We start from the raw sequence: 20,550 nt of genomic DNA on the forward strand, positions 1-20,550 counted from the left end.
ATTATACTAGAAACAGTCCTATAAAGTAATAAATACACATCACTGATTCTTGAGACGTTGGTAAAAACATGTCCCACTAAGAATATTTTCCAATTCCTTTGAAAATTAATCACATTTTCAATACAAATGATAAGACTTGCATGATATACGAATTTTCAAAGAGCTCACGTGAAACAGCATAAAAAATGAATCAAAGGGAATATTCAATATTAAACATATTAGTGTAGTTAAGGTGAAGACACAATGGTTTAAATGCTCTAAATCTATATAAGACCAAATGAAGAGGAATAATGAGCTTTTTATTGTGTCTGATTATGTTGACAAAAACTAAGTGATGACAGGAAAAACTCTTATTTTATTAAAACATTACAAAGTCAGGAGTGCACTGAAATATTACTTGATTGCTGAGAACTTGTTCTATAAACATAGAAGTATAGATTTCTTAATATCTATTTTTTAAATGTTCAAAATGAAAACCTGTTTTATCCAAATTCTCAAGAATCAGTGACACGTGACTTCCTGTAAGGAGGAAGGGTGGGGAAGCAGACAGGTAGAGAGTAAAGGAACGTTGGTACAGACTTCATTTCACAGTCAGCAGAGCAGGAGGAGGAAAACAACTCTGAGGCAGGTGAGTGTTAATATCAGGACTGTAAATAATGATTACTGTCATTATTGATCAATCTGATGATTATTTTTAAGTTGAATTGTTTAGTTGATTAAACTGTGTCAGAAAAATATAAAATCACACAGTTTGACGTCTTCAAAAGTAGTTTCCTGTTGTTCTTTTCCTGGTTTCTGCGTCCTCACAGTGATGTAAAAACTCAGCAAACTCTTGGATAAAAACATTGTTAGTGGATTAAAATGAATAATGGATCTTTAGAGTGAACCATAAAACCAAGGTGTTGAAAAGAGATTACTATGAAAAATGAGACTCTCCAGCTGCAGCCTGTCTACTGTTGAATGAAGGCGTCTATGCCCAAAAAAATCTTTAACAAAAAAAAAAGAGACTCTCGGGGGAAAATATTACACACAACTCCTTTTAAGAAATATGACAAATTTTTCCGTATGTGTCCTCGAAAACACAAAACTTTAGAAACACAAGATAAAAGGCTTCATATATCCAAAGTCTTCTTATCAATTCAGCATCAATATAATAATAAAGATAAACTGTATCTGCCACATTATGACCGGACTTTGTTCTCCATGAGGACAACTGGTCCCAACAAGGTCAATGATTATACTAGAAACAGTCCTATAAAGTAATAAATACACATCACTGATTCTTGAGACGTTGGTAAAAACATGTCCCAATAAGAATATTTACCAATTCCTTTGAAAATTAATCACATTTTCATATTTTGCATAAATGTAACGTTTGTTTATAAATATATCAATGATTTGATTATATGCAAGGCCGGTACCCACAAAAGCATGTGTCCTCAGACAAGATCTTATCATTTCAATTTGATATGAAACTGTGAAATGTATATATTATATGTATATATTATGAATGTATAATATATGCCAGATGAAAGAGTGGTTCGAAAAACGCATTAAAAACTAAAATCAATTATTTTTCAACAATATTTACTTTAATTTTGTGATTGCCAAAAATGTGTCCCAAGTTTTTGTCAACATGGTCAGATATTTATGAATAAGCAATAAAATCAGATAACTATATGGTCAGTTATATTTCTGAGGACCCCCTTTCCATTCTTCAAATCTGATAAGTGGAACAAGGTCAAACAAGCTCCTGTAAGTTTGTTATTTTTACATATTTATTGATGTTGTTGGTGTCACTACCATGAACGTGTCAACACTGTCTCTTTTGTATGTAGAGAAGAAGAAGTCAGAGGTAGCTAACAGAGGGAAAACAAGATGGCTCCTGTATAGAACTCATGCATGTCATCTGTCAGATTCTCTGTCTGACCATGTTGATTATTTGGTGGTGATTTATTAGGAGTTACCCCTTGAGATATATGATCTCATTTTCAATTGGCTTCTCCACAATATAAAGCTGTTTTCTCATGTTTATACCAATACTGTTAAATAATACTAGTTTATATTTTGCTGTTCAACGTTATTATTTGATATAGAAAGATAAAGTACACATGATGAATTGTTATTTGTTGAACCAAATTGTTAAATTAAGTTGGTTAAGAAGGAAGCATTGATCTGAGTGGTAAGGATTACCGCAGTAAGGATAAGACGGGAATGGCTGGCACAGGCTGCACTACAGGAGGATAACCTAACAATATCAAGAGTGGGTGGAAGACAAAGTGACAGAAAAAGCAGCGCAATCCATGACGAAATCCTGTTGCCATGGACATCTGGTGCAGTGTGCCTGTGGGGGGTCACTGTCAATGTGCTGGAAGGCATGCTGATAGACTCAGATTTGACTTTCAGCAGTCACATCAAATCAGTCACCAAAACAGCCTTCTATCAGCTTAAGAACATATCCAGAGTGAAGGGTTTTATGTCTCAAACAGACCAGTAGAAGTTGATTCATGCTTTCATCTCAAGTAGACTTGACTACTGTAACGGTCTTCTGACTGGACTCCCACAAAAAAGCATTAAACAGCTGCAGCTCATTCAGAACGCTGCAGCTCGAGTTTTAACCAGAACAAAGAGATCAGAGCACATTACTCCAGTTCTAAAGTCTTTACACTGGCTCCCAGTCAGCTCTAAAGTCTTTACACTGGCTCCCAGTCAGTTCTAAAGTCTTTACACTGGCTCCCAGTCAGTTCTAAAGTCTTTACACTGGCTCCCAGTCAGTTCTAAAGTCTTTACACTGGCTCCCAGTCAGCTATAGAATAGATTTTAAAGTTCTGCTACTGGTCTACAAATCACCGACTGGTTTAGGTCCAGAATACATAAATGACATGTTAGTAGAATATAAACCCAGTAGAGCTCTGAGATCTACTGACTCAGGTCAGATAGTTGAGCCCAGAGCTCTGAGATCTACTGACTCAGGTCAGATAGTTGAGCCCAGAGCTCTGAGATCTACTGACTCAGGTCAGATAGTTGAGCCCAGAGCTCTGAGATCTACTGACTCAGGTCAGATAGTCGAGCCCAGAGTTCAAACTAAACATGATGAAGCAGCTTTTACACAACTGGAACAAACTACCAGCAGAACTGAAATCAGCCCCAACTGTGAACACTTTTAAATCCAGGTTAAAAACATTTCTCTTCTCCTGAGCTTATGATTGAGCTCTTTTAAAGCACTTTACATTTTAATCTTTCATTTGCACTCTATGTCCTTTTAATCATTTTAAAGCTAATTTATTATTTTATGCTGCAATCATTTTATTTATGTCTTTCTATTTTTCAGTACTGTTTTTACTATGGGGGGGGGGGGGTTAATTGTTTTAAGTTTCTCAAATTACATGTTTTTCTGTTTTATGTAAAGCACATTGAGTTGCCATTGTGTATGAAATGCGCTCTATAAATAAAACTGCCTTGCCTTGGTAAAAATGATTAGGCCAATGTCGCCACTGTTAAAGTAATTGTTTCTTTAAATGATATGTGTTCATTTATGTTCAAAACTGTTCTTTTTATATTATAAATTAATCACATTTTCAATATAAATGATAAGACTTGCATGATATACGAGTTTTCAAAGAGCTCACGTGAAACAGCATAAAAAATGAATCAAAGGGAATATTCAGTATTAAACAACATATTTGTGTAGTTAAGGTGAAGACACAATGGTTTAAATGCTCTAAATCTATATAAGACCAAATGAAGAGGAATAATGAGCTTTTTATTGTGTCTGATTATGTTGACAAAAACTAAGTGATGACAGGAAAAACTCTTATTTTATTAAAACATTACAAAGTCAGGAGTGCACTGAAATATTACTTGATTGCTGAGAACTTGTTCTATAAACATAGAAGTATAGATTTCTTAATATCTATTTTTTAAATGTTCAAAATGAAAACCTGTTTTATCCAAATTCTCAAGAATCAGTGACACGTGACTTCCTGTAAGGAGGAAGGGTGGGGAAGCAGACAGGTAGAGAGTAAAGGAACGTTGGTACAGACTTCATTTCACAGTCAGCAGAGCAGGAGGAGGAAAACAACTCTGAGGCAGGTGAGTGTTAATATCAGGACTGTAAATAATGATTACTGTCATTATTGATCAATCTGATGATTATTTTTAAGTTGAATTGTTTAGTTGATTAAACTGTGTCAGAAAAATATAAAATCACACAGTTTGACGTCTTCAAAAGTAGTTTCCTGTTGTTCTTTTCCTGGTTTCTGCGTCCTCACAGTGATGTAACGTGACTCACTGCTGAGCTCTAAATAGAGAGAAGTCACAGTTAAGAAGCTCACACATGTTTATCTGAAGCTGTTTGTTGGATTTAAACCAGAGTCAAAGTTTATCTTTGTGATGACTAGAAAACACACATGGTTGTAGTTAAAGTCATGTAAACTAATAAGAAGCTACTAAGTTGAGAGTCAGGACTGAGTTTATTATACTGTGTATGTGTGTGTGTGTGTGTGTGTGTGTGTGTGTGGGTGTGTGTGTGTGTCTGCAGTGTTACTGGTTTACCTCTCAGACTCCAGAAGATGAAGGAAGAGGAGGACAGAGTCTCTAATATCCAGCTGTCTGTCTGTGAAGAGTGACTGCTCCAATGATCATCCTCCAGACTTCAGTAATGAACCTGGACCCTCAGACACAAAGTAAGAGACTGTTTCTACTGTAAACTGACCTGAAGATGATTCAGTGAGATGGTTTCATGAAGGTTGTGTAGATATGAAGGAAAGAAATAATGAAGTAGCTTCCATTCAGCTGTAATCTACAACAGATCTTCATGTTAACCAGAGACAGAGACAGGGCTGCTATTGCTGTTTGATTTTCCAGTCAATGAATGTAAAGTAGCAGCAGGTAACCCAGGGTGATATTCACTAAAGATTTACTAACAAGTCAAACTGTGTCTGTCCTTATTTACTAAAGGACAGCAGCAGCAGGTACAATGGAAGAGAACTGAGTGTTTGGTCTCATGTAGTACAGACTGTGTCTTAACGTATTCCTGTTCAAAGACACTAAATATTAGGGGAATCACCAGAGGCTCCACGGTACGATATTACCACAATACTTGTGTCACGATACGATTTAAATATATTGCGATATGCTGCAATATAATGCAATTCATTACATTTTCCCCAAAGCAAATAAACTTCAATTTCATTTGCAATTCCTATAATAAAGCCCAATTTACACCGGGTCCGTCAGCGGCACGTAACGACTGCACAGTTCTTCCATGTCCAAGAGGCAAAGTAACCTGATGTTGTTTCCTTTATACACTCAGTTTATTGCAGGATCTCGTGGTCTCGCTTACTGTCGGGATTATGGCATGATCTACTTAGCGTCCAATATTGCCAAAATATCACGAAACATGGGAGGAGGTCATGTAAATGTATAGAAACAGCCTGCTGCAGCTGATTTATCACTGCAGAGTGACCACTGCAGAAAACTGAGTCTGACATTTAAAGTTTGGAAAAAGTCAAATAGTTGAATCACACAGAGGGAGAGAGACTATAGCAGAAACAAAGAGAGAGAAACACAAATGAAAGATGACTATTAAAATCCTGTGCTTTGTCCTTTTTACTTCACAGAACAAAAATCACACTTTGAGACAAGATCCTCATTTTCAGGTGCTGTCGGTTTTCCAGCTTTAACAAACCAATCAAAACATGTGAAAACGCCACAGTTCACTGAACCACAGCAAACAGGTGAGTTGTGAAAGCAGAAGACTAACTGTCAATTTGTACAAGACAACATTTAAGCAGAAAAATGTTAATTTTAACACATTTCCATGACAACCGAGAAAACTCAATCTGATAGGGTTAAGCTCCAGAACAGCTACTGAGTAGACTTGTGATGAGACGTTTTTAGTGATGATCCTCTTGAGTTTCTCTGACTGCAGCCAAACTGGGCTTTTTGTAAAATCAGTTGGATCCAGTAGAAACACAGAAAGAGACAGACAGAAAGAAATACAACTGGTCTCTTATCTGTTCTCTGATTTTACCAGAGAGCCAAAATGACAACGGTCGACCTCCTAAACCTTCTGGAAGATTTAAAAGTTGATGAATTTGAGAAGTTCAAGTGGTACCTGAAGACTGAAACGGTGGACGACATCCCACCCATCAAAGAGAGCAAGCTGGAGGAGGCAGAGAGGCAGGATGCTGTAGATCTGATGGTGCAGAAATATGAATCTTCTGGAGCTGTGGAGGTGATGAAGAGCATTTTAAAGAAGATCAACAGGAATGATCTGGTGGAGGAGTTATCAAACATCGGCTCAGGAGCAGAAGGTCAGTCACAGGAAGAGACAAACATGACATCACATCCAGACAGCTGATCTGTCACAACAGCCTGTCTTTATTTATTTTTAATAATTTAATAATAGGAGTAAGATTTTTTACTAGCACTTATATACATTTACACAAAATACATCATCTGCATCTGATTTGACCCATCCTATACACTAGGGGTAGTGGACTACTGCAGAGCAGCACGCAGGGTACAACTCCAGTTCTTTTAGCCAGTGCTCACTGACAGCAGTATTAACCCTGACATACATGTCTTTGATGAATTTCAGACAAACTTTGACTTTCACTAACAATGTATTATTATTATTATGATTATTCGTTTATTGTTTTTGTTATTTCCCAGGTAGATTTCTCCTGTTTCAATTTCTCTGCCATTTATACACATCATATGTACTAAACAAAAGACTGTAGATAGTAAAAAGTGGAGCAGCTGAATGAAAGGGGAGATCATTACAAAGAGATTTATTCTTGTATTTAAAATCCAACTAAAACTTAAACAAACACAAATTGTCCTCTAGAAGTCTAAATAAGTTAGTTTCCACCATTTAACATTTTACTGTTAAATCCAGACACAGTCATGTTGTGAGGAAAAGCAAAACAGAACAAAAAGTCAGGACTAAGTCTATCACCAACACTGATAAAACAAGAAAGGTATGTTTTGAGATAAAGTCAATGTAGAGAAAAAATCTCAAACAGATTTACAGAAACAAGGTTTCTACTATGTGTGTTAACATGTTCCATGATTACCCACATAACCTGGTTTCTCTGAGTAAACTGATTATACAAGTGCATGTGAACACTGATATTTGTCTTCTCTTTCAGCAGGTGGTGATCTGCAGAAGGGTTTAGGAATATGTAAGTTCAATCTGACGAGGAGATGTCAAAAAGTGCCTGAAACAAGTGATGAACCAGAAGATGAAATCCTCTTTGACGATAGATACACTGATGTCTACATAACAGAGGGAAGGAGTAACGAAGTTGATACTCAACATGAGGTGTGGCAGCTTGAGACAGCTTCCAAGATGAAGACCCTCCATGACACTCCAATCAAATGCCACGACATCTTTAAAGCCTTACCCAACCAAAAGAAACTCATCAGAGTCGTTCTGACTAACGGTGTTGCTGGCGTTGGAAAAACCTTCACAGTGCAGAAGTTCACTCTGGACTGGGCAGTGGGCTCCGAAAACCAAGATATCAGTCTGCTGGTTCTGCTTCCATTCAGGGAGCTGAACTCGATCAAAGATGAGCGGTACAATCTGATCATGCTGATCCAGGAATGCCATCCAACATTAAAGCTCACAGCAAAGAAGCTCGCTGTCTGTAAAGTTCTGTTCATCTTTGACGGCCTGGATGAAAGCAGACTTTCACTGGATTTCAACACCAAGGAAGTCGTGACTGATGTCACACAGAAGACATCAGTCAGCGTGCTGTTGACAAACCTCATCAAGGGAAACCTGCTTCCCTCGGCTCTCATCTGGATAACTTCCCGACCTACAGCAGCCAATCAGATCCCTTGTACATTTGTTGACAGGGTAACAGAAGTACGAGGCTTTGCTGATGCCCAGAAGGAGGAGTACTTCAGGAAGAGATTCAGTGATGAAGAGCAGTCCAGCAAAATCATCTCACACATCAAGACATCCAGGAGCCTCCACATCATGTGTCGCATCCCAGTCTTCTGCTGGATCATTGCTACAGGTCTGGAGGAAATGTTGACTTCAGAGCAGAGAGAAGAGCTGCCCAAGACCCTGACTGACTTGTACTCACACTTCCTGCTGGTTCAAACAAAGAGGAAAAAGAGCAAGTATGATGGGGGACATGAGACAAGTCCAGAGGAGCTGACGGAGGCTGACAGCGATGTTCTTCTGAAGCTGGGGAGGCTGGCGTTTGAACAGCTGCAGGAAGGAAACATCCTGTTCTACAAAGAAGACCTGGAGCAATGTGGTCTTGATGTCACAGAGGCTGCAGTGTTATCAGGATTTTGTACACAGATCTTCAAAAGAGAGAAACGCCAGAAGAAAACAGTCTACTGCTTTGTTCATCTGAGCGTTCAGGAGTTCCTGGCTGCAGTCTACATGTACCACTGTTACACCAGCAGGAACACAGAGGTACTGAAGGACTTCCTGGGAGAAGACTACAAACTTAGTGAATCAAAACCAAAGTCTTTCCTCAAGGAGACTTCATCTAATTTCAGCAACAATGACCCATCTGAAAATGATCATAGTGCACAGATGGAAAATAAGCACAAAAACCAGAAATCAAAACGAAAATCTTGCCTTGAGAAGATTACTGCTTGTTTCAGAAGCAGTGGTAGGCATGATGATGATGGTGATGACGACGATGATGATGATGATCTCGTTCAGGTTGATGATGATGATGATGATGTTGACGATGATAACCCTTATCTGTCTCTGGATGACTTCCTGAAGGGAGCCATGGAGAAATCTCTCCAAAATAAAAATGGCCACCTGGACCTGTTTGTTCGTTTCCTTCATGGCCTCTCTCTGGAGTCCAACCAGAGTGTCTTAGGAGACCTGCTGGGTCAGACAGAGAACAGTCCAGAAACCATCCAGAGAGTCATCACCAACCTGAAGAAGATGAACACTGGGGATATCTCTCCTGACAGAAGCATCAACATCTTCCACTGTCTGATGGAGATGAACGACGGCTCAGTACATCAGGAGATCCAAGAGTTCCTGAAGTCAGAGAACAGATCAGAGAAGGAACTCTCTGAGATCCACTGCTCAGCTCTGGCCTACATGCTGCAGATGTCAGAGGAGGTTCTGGATGAGTTGGACCTGGAGAAGTACAACACATCATGGCAGGGACGACAGAGACTGATCCCAGCTGTGAGGAACTGCAGAAAGGCTCGGTAAGTCCAGATGTGATTAACATTATAAATCAGTGCAGATTAGTAGTTTAGTTCTTCAAATATAAATAAACGTTGGGTCATATATTGAGAATGTTGGTTTTCTCTAAATTAATTAAAAGAGTACAATCTAGACCTGCTCTATGTGAAAAGTGAAAAAAAAGTTTGTTGTGATTTGGTGCTTTATAAATCACACAGAATTGTAAAAATGTGTATTATTGTTAAAATAGTGCTCTACTTGTTTATAGCAGTAATAACATCAGTTATATTTAGTCATAGATGTTTTTAAGCTGTTTCAATTGTTGTGAGTGAATTGTTTTTGATTTTTCAGTTGGTTGTATTTATAGCTGTTAAGTTAATGAACACAGGTCTTCTATTTATTTCTAGTAATTATTGGATTTTATAGTTTTTTCTTCTTTTCTTCCTTTGAGTGTTGAAGACATCATTGAAACCTGGTAAAACAAGTTAAGGACTTCAGAGGTTGTAGTTGAGGTTTTATTACAGCAGCATTTTATCACAACATATATCAGTATTTTACAGTTATCAGTGAATGCACTAAAGTTATTATTTTGGTTAAGACAGATATCTCATAACTACAATGCCAGTGGTTCATTTCCAGCAGTGGACCTTGGCTGCATGTTATTCTCTGTCTCTCTCTTCTTGTTTCCTGTTTATCTCTCAGCTGTTGCTTTTCATTAAAGGAATTTATTCAACTTCAAACTGTTTCGTCATCAAATGCATGAAGTAAATATAAAGTGTCCTCTTTCATGTTAACATATGTTGTAATATATGTGTCATTACAGACTTCCTCGCTGTTATCTCACAAACACTCACTGTGAAGTTGTGGCCTCAGCTCTGAAGGCCAACCCCTCCCATCTGAGAGATCTGGACCTGAGCTACAACATCCTGGATGATTCAATGATGAAGTTTCTGTGTGCTGGACTGGAGAGTCCAAACTGTAAACTGGAGACTCTGAGGTCAGTTCACTGACTATAGATTTGCTAGATTTGTTTCTATAGATTCAAGTAAAATCCTTCACTGAAGTTTCAGATGTTTGGTTCATACATCTTCTGGATTTGCTTTTAGCTCAAATCTGTAGTTTTAAAATGTTTCAGGAATTTAAAATCCACAGTCTTGTTCTGTGTTAAAATGACTTCCACAGTTTAACCCTTGTGCCTCACTTAAAAAGTGTTCCTCAGAGTTCCTTAGGGACAACAATGTCAGCGTAAAAGGATTGCCATAAAAATATTATAAGTTCATATTATTTTTCTCCTTTCAATTATTTATTTGAAAGTAGAGAGACAGGAAATTATGGGAGAGAGATGTGGGTGTGACATGCAGAAAGGTCCGTCGGCCGGGACTCGAACCGGGGTCCGCTGCATACATGGCATGGACTCTTAACCACTCGACCACCTGCGTGCCATTATGAATTAATATTATTTCCTACTTTCAATGGATTATTTTTTTAACCAACATCAGTCCTGATAATAAATATCAAATGTTAATTTTCAGGATTTTAACCCTTTAAATGCCAGTTTGTTTACATATAACACCAGTTTTTAAAAATGAAAAAAAAACAAACAAAAAATGAATTATTTTCTAAATACTAAATGCAAAGTGAATTATTTTGGGGGGATTATCACAGTCAATGATTAGCAACAAGATTCATTCATTGATTCATTATAACTACATTTAAACTAAATTGTATTTTGTATTGTTTTTCACCAGATGACATAATTTAACTGTATTTTACTTTTGGGGGAATTCTTCAGTGCTGCTCGTCCTGTTTTATGAAGCACAGCAGACCAATGAAATGTGATTGCATCTAAAATGACCTGGATGTGTTGGTATAGATATCAGAGTGTGGTGTGTATGTGTGTACTGAAAAATAAATGTGTGTGTGTACGTGAATGTGTGTATGTGCAGATACAAATAGAGAATTTATATTGACTTGCAGGTCTCCATTTATAGCATTATGTCTAAATCTATCTCTCACTCACACACACACACACACACACACACGCTAACACAAGCTCACACACACACACCTTCAAAGCTCAAAAACTTATACAGTAAATGTGTAGCACAAGTGTTATATATTATATTCTGTGTGCACATGCATGTATCTGTATGTAGGTGCATGTGTCTGTATGTGGGTGAGAGAGAGAGAGAGAGATTTAGACATAATCTTATAAATGCAGACCTGTAAGACCATACAAATTCTCTATTTCTATCTGCATACACACACATTTACATACACACACTCACACACACACGTTATTTTTTCAGTACACACATACACACCACACTCTGACACCCATAACAACACATCCAGGTCATTTTGGATGCAACCACATTTTTCATTGGTCTGCTGTGCTTCATAAAACAGAACAAGCAGCACTGGGGAACATTGTTTTCTCCCATAGAGCTAAATACAGATAAATGATGTTAAACTAAAACTAAAAAACTAAAATGTTGAAGCCCTGGCTCTAAAATGATAGTCCAGAACACAGGAATGTATGAAAGAGTCATTTTGTAGCACGGGGGTCAAAAAATGTAATTATAATGGGTTTCAATTAGCGATGCACCGATCCAATATTGATATCGGATATCAGCCCTGATATAGGCAGTAAGAAAGCCGGTGAATCAGATCAATAACATGTTATTTTCTGATTGTTTCACAGCAGTTACGTTCAACAGCACAAATAAACTTCCCCACACACCTCCACTCAACCCTGCAGCTCAGCCTCAAACCTCTGAGGTGGAGCTGCTGTTTAAAAGCACAGCAGCAGCTTTATGCTGCTTTGGTTGGTTCAGTGTGAAAAAGCAAAGTCTTAATGAGAGATCTTCTTTATGGCTATGATGATGATCCCTGTATTAGGCATGGGATGATAACCGTGTTCAAGGTATACCGCCATTTAAAAAAAACACAATAACTGAAACCGCCAAATTTTCTGTCATACCGTTCCTAAGGTATGAGCTGTTTTTTGTCAAAGACAGGAAGTGCTGGTCAGAAATCAGGTGGTGCAGCTGCAGCGTACGAGTATCACAGCCCCTCACACTGTCATTACAGTGTATATTTAGATTAAATTAACATGTCTGTCTTTATTTTTCTTACTTTTAGGAACATTTTACAGCTGTAATCGCAATACTGCCATACCGTGAAACCGTGATATTTTTTCTTATGGTTATCATACCGCCAGAATCTCATACCGGCCCATGCCTACTCTGTATTTAAGAGCTGTATGTTTCACCTCGGGTGGAGCTGAGCCCTCAGTGTGTGTTGCTCACACAGAGACAGTGAACCAGGTGAAAACTGGAGGTGACAACTACACTCTTTATGTTACTGTAAGTGCAATAAAAGCTACCAGAGGCGAGGATTTAGAAGGATTTATTATTTTAATAATAATAGACTTATTATTTTAATAACAAATAACAATTCAGCACATTCATATTGATGTGTTAATTTGTTACATTTTGTTTACAAAGTTAGGAAATAAAGTTTAAATCAAGCCTCCTGCCTTCAGTCTTTTCCACATGGCGAGTTATACAGTTTATTGATTCAACAATGGTATCGGATCGGATCAGGTATCGGCCGATACGTAAAGACCAGGTATCGGTATCGGGACTGAAACAGTCGGATCGGTGCATCCCTAGTTTCTATGGGGACATTTTTGTCCCTAAGGCTCCCAGAGGAACAATTTGGTTTATACAGTGTATTATAGACCTATTATAAGTGATTGGTTGAAATTAAAAATATAAAAATTTAAAAGAATATCCTTGAAGAATTTGATGCCATAAGCATGAACACAGCCCAAATGATCAAGAAAATAAAAAATGAAAAGCCAAAAATGTCCTTAGTGAGGCACAAGGATTAAACTAATATGAGGCTTCAGCAGTCTGAGTTCCACATATCAAGTAAGTATGTTTGTGTTTCTTCAGTGTTTCCTTGCTGAGCTGCAGTGGAGGGATCCAAACCCAAAGAGGGAATTTTGTTCTAAATATTTGAGTCAGACAATTAAAGTGTGAGTCTACCAGACTGTCAAAGCCTCATATTATCTCCAGCTGAATGAAGTAATTTCCTACAGTGTAGCTGTGTTAGGAAGAGACCACTTCACAGTCAGTATGGACAGGAGGAATTATTACTGCCACCAATAACATGTTTTAACTACACACACCTACTAAACTACCAAATACAGGAAGAAGAGCTGATTTAATAGATTCAGACATATTGATGTTGATCTACACATTTAAAACCTGAACACATCTGATTGTATTATAAATGGGTTTTAATCTACATCATTTGTTCTTTATTCAGATTGTGTGGCTGCAGTTTGACAGAGACCAGCTGTACTTCTCTGGCCTCAGCTCTGAAGTGCAACCCCTCCCATCTGAGAGAGCTGGATCTGAGTAACAACAAGCTGCAGGATTCAGACATTAAACTGCTGTCTGATCTTAAGGAGAGTCCAGACTTTAGACTGGAGACTCTGATGTAAGTTCACTGACTGTCTGTTACTATTGTTGATCTTAATGTTTAACAACTGAACCTAGTTTATGTACATACATAACTTACATCCATGAAGTTAGTTTTCTTTTTCCCATATTTAGTTTTTGTACTGTAGGGTTTAGTCTGTAGTTAGAAACAGTGTGCGAACTATGTCATGTCGTGGGGGGCTCACATTTTTCGGGGGGTGGGCTGAAACAGTACTGACATCACATATATGATATCAGTTAACCCTCACATACTGTTCAGGGTCAAATGTTTATGTTTGGGAGCTGTAAAAACATCATGTACACATTTATTTAAACCAGACTTTTCCTAATGTGACCCACAATATATAAAAATGGAAAAGAAAAATGTGTGCAGCTGATTTTTATATATGCAAATGTAAAAGTTTGTGTTTAACAAATTCAAAAATCAACAGTCAAACAAGTTGTATTCACAATATTCTATGAAATGTTCTCCTGGACCACAAAAACATTGAGTTTTTCCATAAGATTAATAAGAAGGGATTAATCAAACATGTATTAATGACTGAATTTATGAATGTGAATTGTTGTAGAGACTAATTATGAGTCAGAATATGAACAGTATGTAAGGGTTTAATAACATAAAACCAAACATCACTGTATGATAAACTACAGCCAAGCAGGGGCACAGTATACTCTGCAGAGTGTTGTACTATATTCTACAGTTTATCAGCATAGACACAGAGACGGTGGAGCTGTTGAGCTGTTACCTCCATGCTCCAGCTTCTTGTGTCGGCTTGTCCTGCGTTTGTTTTGTTTTTTGGCATCACTGCATGCTGACTACCACATAACAGAGAAATGAATAATGTTGATTCGGTGCAAAGACTGAGTGACCAAGAAAGTTTAGTTTTTGTCTGATCTTTCAGGTTAAACTGTGTGAAGTTTATGATACAGCACCGCCACACTTCCATGGTGATGGAAGAATATCATGCAGCCAGTATCTTTATTAAAGTGAATTAGTGGATGAATAACCCCTCTAGCATGAATCATGGGAGCCATAACGGACTAAGATAGTATATATAGTATTAAGGTAGTAGTAGTGTATGTTATAGTATGAGTGTATATAGGTAGATATAGTGATAGATAGTACTAGTAATTAGTATAGGTATATTAGTAGGTATATAGAGTATACTGTATATGTATAGTATAGTTAGTATATAGATATAAGTAGTAGATATATGATGATATATATGTATATATATGGTATAGTAGTAATATATAGTAGTAGATATACTCATAGATATAGTACAGTACTATATAAGTAATCGATATATACAGTCTATATCGTATACTATCAGTACTACATATATCATATATATATCTACATATATAGTATATACGTCAGATATAGTATACAGTATAGCTATATCTGTATCGATTACTCTACTTAGCTATATATACTATAGCAGCATATACTATATGATATACCTATACTATACTTACATATTATACATCTATATAATATAGTATATATCATGTATACTATATACTATATGTATATATATGGTACTATACTCTTATATATGTATATCTATCGTATCTATGATATGTATCATGCTGCTATATATTACTCTATGACTATATTATACTAGATATCTATGTATTCTATGTATTCTAGTCTGTATGCTATGATCTCTACATACTATACGCTAATACGGCTACGCATGAAAACAGCCAATGCTGAAAAAATGGAAATGAAATTCGTATCAAAACATAGCATAGTGTCATTATTTTACAGACCCCCCAAAAATGTCACAAATCATGTTTTTCAGAGGAGCTCATGTCTTATTAAGGAGAGACGAGCTCCCCCTGACTCCCCTGCAGTTCACACCCTGGTTATAAAAGATGACTGATTTCATAAAGAAACTGTAGAAAATGTTCACTGTTAGTTGTTTAAAGTAAATGAATGTTTATAATTTTTGGTAAAGAGTCCACATCTGTATACAGAAGATCCTCTCAACTAATATCTGTCTGAAACCTGATCAAGTTTACTTGATGAAGGAGAAATATTTCTTTATTATATTCTTTAATGTGTTTTAATGAATAATGTCTGATCATTGATATTGATCCTTCAGAACACACACACACACACCCACACACACACCCCACACACACGCACACACTCACACACACACCCGCACACACCCACACAACACGCACACACGCACACACCCACACACACGCACACGCACACGCACACACACACACACACACACACACACACACACACACACACACACACACACACACACACACACACACTATACAAACCCTATAGCATGTGTATTCATAGTTATTACTATTTTTTACACTGGGTACAAACTTTGATCAGAGATAACTGGGATTCATGTCAAGATAATCACATTTAAAAACCTGAACACATCTGATTGGATTATAAAATGGATTTTAATCTCCATAATGTATTTATTGTAATTATTCAGATTGGGGGACTGCAGTTCGTCAGAGACCAGCTGTGCTTCTCTGATCTCAGCTCTGAAATCTAACCCCTCCCGTCAGAGAGATCTGGATCTGAGTAACAACAAGCTGCAGGATTCAGACGTGGGGAACAGCTGTGTGATCTTTCTGAAGAGTCCACACTGTAGACTGGAGGATCTGATGTAAGTTCACTGACTGTCTGTTACTATTGTTGATCTTAATGTTTAACAACTGAACTAATTTATGTACATACAGTAACTTACATCCATGAAGTTAATGTTTTTCTATATTTTCAGTATTTAACTGAACAGTTTAGTCTGTAGTTATAAAAGATGACTGATTCATGAAAGAAACTGTAGAAAATGTTCACTGTTAGTTGTTAAAGTAAATGAATGTTTATAATTCCTTGGTAAAGAGTCACATCTGTATACAGAAGATCCTTCTCAACTAATATCTGTCTGAAACTGCACTGTCCCTGCATCCTGCACCTGTCTCTGACTCACTCTCATGCACCTAGATGTCAGGAGGAGGTGGAGGAGTGATCATTACTTAGTGAGCAGTATCTATTCTTTCATGTTTATAATCAGAACAAATGGATACTGAACATAAATACTGAATGTAAATACAACTGACTGTAAAATATCAGTCTGTGAAACTGGAGATTTACCCAAAGTCCTCAGCAGCAGGCCAATGATTACTCCTCAAAAAGTAGAATAATTGTCAATTTTGTGAGCCCAGTTTATAAATGAGGCAGCCAGGCTTTTATTAGTCAGCTCCTGTCCATAAGAGACTCAGGTGTAGTTAGCTGAAATTAACTGATTACTACCAGTAATAACTCACTTTACTCTTATTTGGAAAGAAAACTTGATATCCATGTTGTCTGGGGAAGCAAAACATCAAGCCAAGAGACTGTCAACCAAAAACAGACCAGTCCTCTCTACAGTGTGTGTGTGTGTGTGTGTGTGTGTCTGTGTGTCTGTGTGTGTGTGTGTGTTAGGGTGACCAGACGTCCTCTTTTTCCCGGACATGTCCTACTTTTCAGGCCTAAAAAAATGTCCGGGGGGAATTTCAAAATTGTCCCGGGATTTTGGTCAACAGTCTCAAACACATTAGGCTACCCAGTGCATTGTTTCGATTGACACTCCGTTCCACTACTCCGTTCCAGGTTTCTCTCTCTGACAAATTAGTCACGCCCTTCTCCCCAAATCCAATCACTTTGCATTATGTGCGTGAGCGTGTGCGGGAACTACTAGTGTTGTGTCGTTCGCGAACGTGTCGTTCGAACGAACGAATCTTTTGAGTGAACGAAGTGAACTGAATCACTTCATGAACTGATTCGTTCCTCAGTTCAGTTCAGTTGAGCTCAGCCGCGAGCATGGCTGCCGGTCGGGAGTGGAACTGCCGCGACTCACTCACTCGTTCACTGCGAACGAATCACTCAGTGAGCGACAACACTTTGACTGACTGAGTGATTCTGTTTCCCCTTCGCGGGGACACGCTTTCATGCCAATAGCATCAATTTCTCCAAGCTAAGTAACGGGTAACGAAAACAAACACACACACACGCCCCCATCCCCATTATCGTAATGGACTTAGGCACACATAAAAGTAATGAGAGGAGAGGAGGACAGAAGAGTGAGTGACTGACACAGCGCCACTTTCAGCACAGTACGTGAACGAGATTCATGTCCTCAGCATGTCGTTCAATGATTCGTTCGCGAACGTGATTCGCTGTCATTCAGTTCATGATTCAGCCCACTTTCAGCACAGTACGTGAACGAGATTCATGTCCTCAGCATGTCGTTCAATGATTCGTTCGCGAACGTGATTCGCTGTCATTCAGTTCATGATTCAGCCCACTTTCAGCACAGTACGTGAACGAGATTCACGTCCTCAGCATGTCGTTCAATGAATCGTTCGCGAACTGCTGAAAGTGGCGCTGTGTCAGTCACTCACTGACTCAGGGCACTGAGGGCTGAGGAGTTGATTCACGTTCAGTACATGTACTGCTAACATTAGCGCTGTGTTGCTAACATCAGTGTAGCATCATGTTATGTTATTTTACTGTGCACAGAGGACACTTTCACTGTGTAATATTTTTAGTGCATGTATAAGCAGCGCTGCGTCTCCCGCGAATGATTGTATAATATAGTCCCTTGAACGCACCGTCCCTCAGTAAGTGAACGTGAACCTCAGGGCTGAATCATGAACTGAATGACGGATTATTTGGCTGTTTATCAGTTCAGGGAGTTGGAGAGCACTGAACGATTCGGTGAACGAATCTTTTGAACGAATCATTTTAATGAACGGATTCTAAAGATTCAGTACAGTAAAAAGAACTGCCGTTCCCATCACTAGGAACTACTGAAAAAAAGAACAGTCAGTAGACTTCACTTCACTTGCTGGGGGTTGCCGCTTGATCCATCTTCTATCCTCAGTGTCAGTGACAGACAGGCGATAGCACATGTGTGTCCGCCGATTCAACGGCAACAATGCCTAAACGAATGTGGTAAATTTACGGAGGAGTTAAAGAAAAAATTCCCGTGCTTCCGTCAGGGTCGTGATCCGTATGAGGCGGAATGTTTGACATGTAAGTCAGGCACGTATGTCTGTGGCAAATAAAGGTGCCAACGACCAAGCAGTCAGGGGCGAGAGCTCTTCGGCTAAAGTCACAGATTTCTTTGTGACAAAGTCAGACAGTGTAGCTTTACACTGACACCATATGTCATTTGTGTCATTTCATACATTGTATTTATGTTGTTTTGTGTTAATTAATGCAATCTTTTCACTGACAGGTGCAGGTAAGTAGGCTATAAGGTAAGTATAAGGTAACATTCGCATTGTGGGCAGGTATGGCCAAAAAAGAAGCGTCTTGATCTGCAATGGTGGCCTGTCCCTGGGACAAGAATAACGCTTTGAAAGCTGGGTACATTTGCAGCAACATTTGTGTCACTTCATATCACCCCCCCCGACATAATGTGTCCTCCATTTCAGAAACCCAAATATGGTCACCCTAGTGTGTGTGTGTGTGTGTGTGTGTGTGTGTTGTGTGTGTGTGGTGTGTGTGTGTGTGTGTGTGTTGGTATCAGTGAAAACATGGAGCTGAGTTTAATTGATTTGGGTTTTCTCTCAATAAACAAGCGGAACAGATTCAATAATGAAGCACTGACACAGCGCTCTGAAAACAGAGCTGAGTGGATAGACTGATGTACTGATTATAGACATGGTAGAATTGTTTGTGTGCGTGTGTCGGGGGGGGGGGGGGGGGGGGGGGGGTCCAAACTAATGATCTTAAAAAGATAGCTTCAGTATTATTTTTGACAGTGAGAAATAGCAGCGTGGCGTGAGTGCGTGTGAAAACGGTCATTTTGCGTGACTCTGCTCTGGTTGTGCATTACTTCTCAAACATACTGTATGAGGCTCAGCAGCTAACATGGCTAACAGACTTAGCAAGCTAGCGCAGCTTCACTCAAAGAAAGAAAAGACAGATATGACAATAAAATAGGCGACTCACTGATAGTCACAAAACGTGACAGGACAACTCAAATAACCTGCACTTTAACTTCAGTAAAGGCAGTTTTCATAACTTAATATTTGAGGAAATCACAGAGCTGTTTTTTAGTATCTCAGATCGTCAGCAGCGGGAAAAGAGACGAGCTGAGTGTTTTACTGTCATTATATTTACCACCACCGGCCACAGGAGGGCGCTCAGTCACAACTAATGAAAGGAGCCTTGCAGAGATAAACATAAAATATTAACCTGTTACACAAGAAAATAAGAATAAAACTACTAAATAAAATAAATACTAAATAAATACAGAAATAAATGCTGACAAACTTCTTTAATCTCTAACAACCCTGTTACACATACACACACACACACACACACACACACACACACACACACACACACACACAGACTCATTGAGGACATAGTAATGTTGAACTACACATTTAAAAACTGAACACATCTGATTGGATTATAAATTGATTTTTTAATCTGCATCATTTATTCTTTATTCAGATTGATGGGCTGCAGTTTGTCAGAGACCAGCTGTGCTTCTCTGATCTCAGCTCTGAAATCTAACCCCTCCCATCTGAGATAATCTGGATCTGAGTCGCAACAAGCTGCAGGATTCAGACGTGGAGCAGCTGTGTGATCTTCTGAAGAGTCCACACTGTAGACTGGAGGGTCTGATGTAAGTTCACTGACTGTCTGTTACTATTGTTGATCTTAATGTTTAACAACTGAACTAATTTTATGAACAAACATAACTTACATCCATGAAGTTAATGTTTTTCTATATTTTTCAGTATTTTACTGAACAGTTTAGTCTGGTAGTTATAAAAGATGACTGATTCATAAAGAAACTGTAGAAAGTG

The 20,550-nt window shown here is 38.3% G+C and overlaps 2 protein-coding genes across 2 annotated transcripts in view; both read left to right on the forward strand.

Moving 5' to 3' along the window:
* Positions 1–6,046: 6,046 nt before the first annotated feature.
* LOC128379351 (NLR family CARD domain-containing protein 3-like) lies at positions 6,047–16,709 on the forward strand. The gene is made up of 7 exons (XM_053338967.1): positions 6,047–6,317; positions 7,161–7,462; positions 8,123–9,204; positions 10,005–10,178; positions 13,520–13,693; positions 16,173–16,349; positions 16,685–16,709. The coding sequence occupies exons 1-7, from the start codon at positions 6,047–6,049 to the stop codon at positions 16,707–16,709; spliced, it is 2,205 nt and encodes a 734-aa protein (XP_053194942.1).
* A 2,063-nt stretch (positions 16,710–18,772) lies between these two features.
* Positions 18,773–20,550, forward strand: part of anapc2 (anaphase promoting complex subunit 2) — a 15,934-nt gene continuing 14,156 nt past the window's right edge. Inside the window, exons 1-2 of the mRNA XM_053338968.1 lie at positions 18,773–18,868; positions 18,963–18,968. Of these exons, the coding sequence (XP_053194943.1) occupies positions 18,773–18,868; positions 18,963–18,968 (102 nt within the window). The remainder of the gene's footprint in view (positions 18,869–18,962; positions 18,969–20,550) is intronic.

Source organism: Scomber japonicus, chromosome 18, assembly GCF_027409825.1.
Source record: "Scomber japonicus isolate fScoJap1 chromosome 18, fScoJap1.pri, whole genome shotgun sequence".
In the NCBI taxonomy this organism is placed as follows: domain Eukaryota; kingdom Metazoa; phylum Chordata; class Actinopteri; order Scombriformes; family Scombridae; genus Scomber; species Scomber japonicus.

Bases quoted from the DNA above. Each gene is read 5' to 3' on its own strand.
- LOC128379351 (XM_053338967.1), top strand. From the start codon at position 6,047: ATGACAACGGTCGACCTCCTAAACCTTCTGGAAGATTTAAAAGTTGAT. The intron at 9,205-10,004 runs GTAAGTCCAGAT...GTGTCATTACAG, and splicing joins AGGAACTGCAGAAAGGCTCG to ACTTCCTCGCTGTTATCTCA. The intron at 10,179-13,519 runs GTCAGTTCACTG...TTCTTTATTCAG, and splicing joins TGTAAACTGGAGACTCTGAG to ATTGTGTGGCTGCAGTTTGA.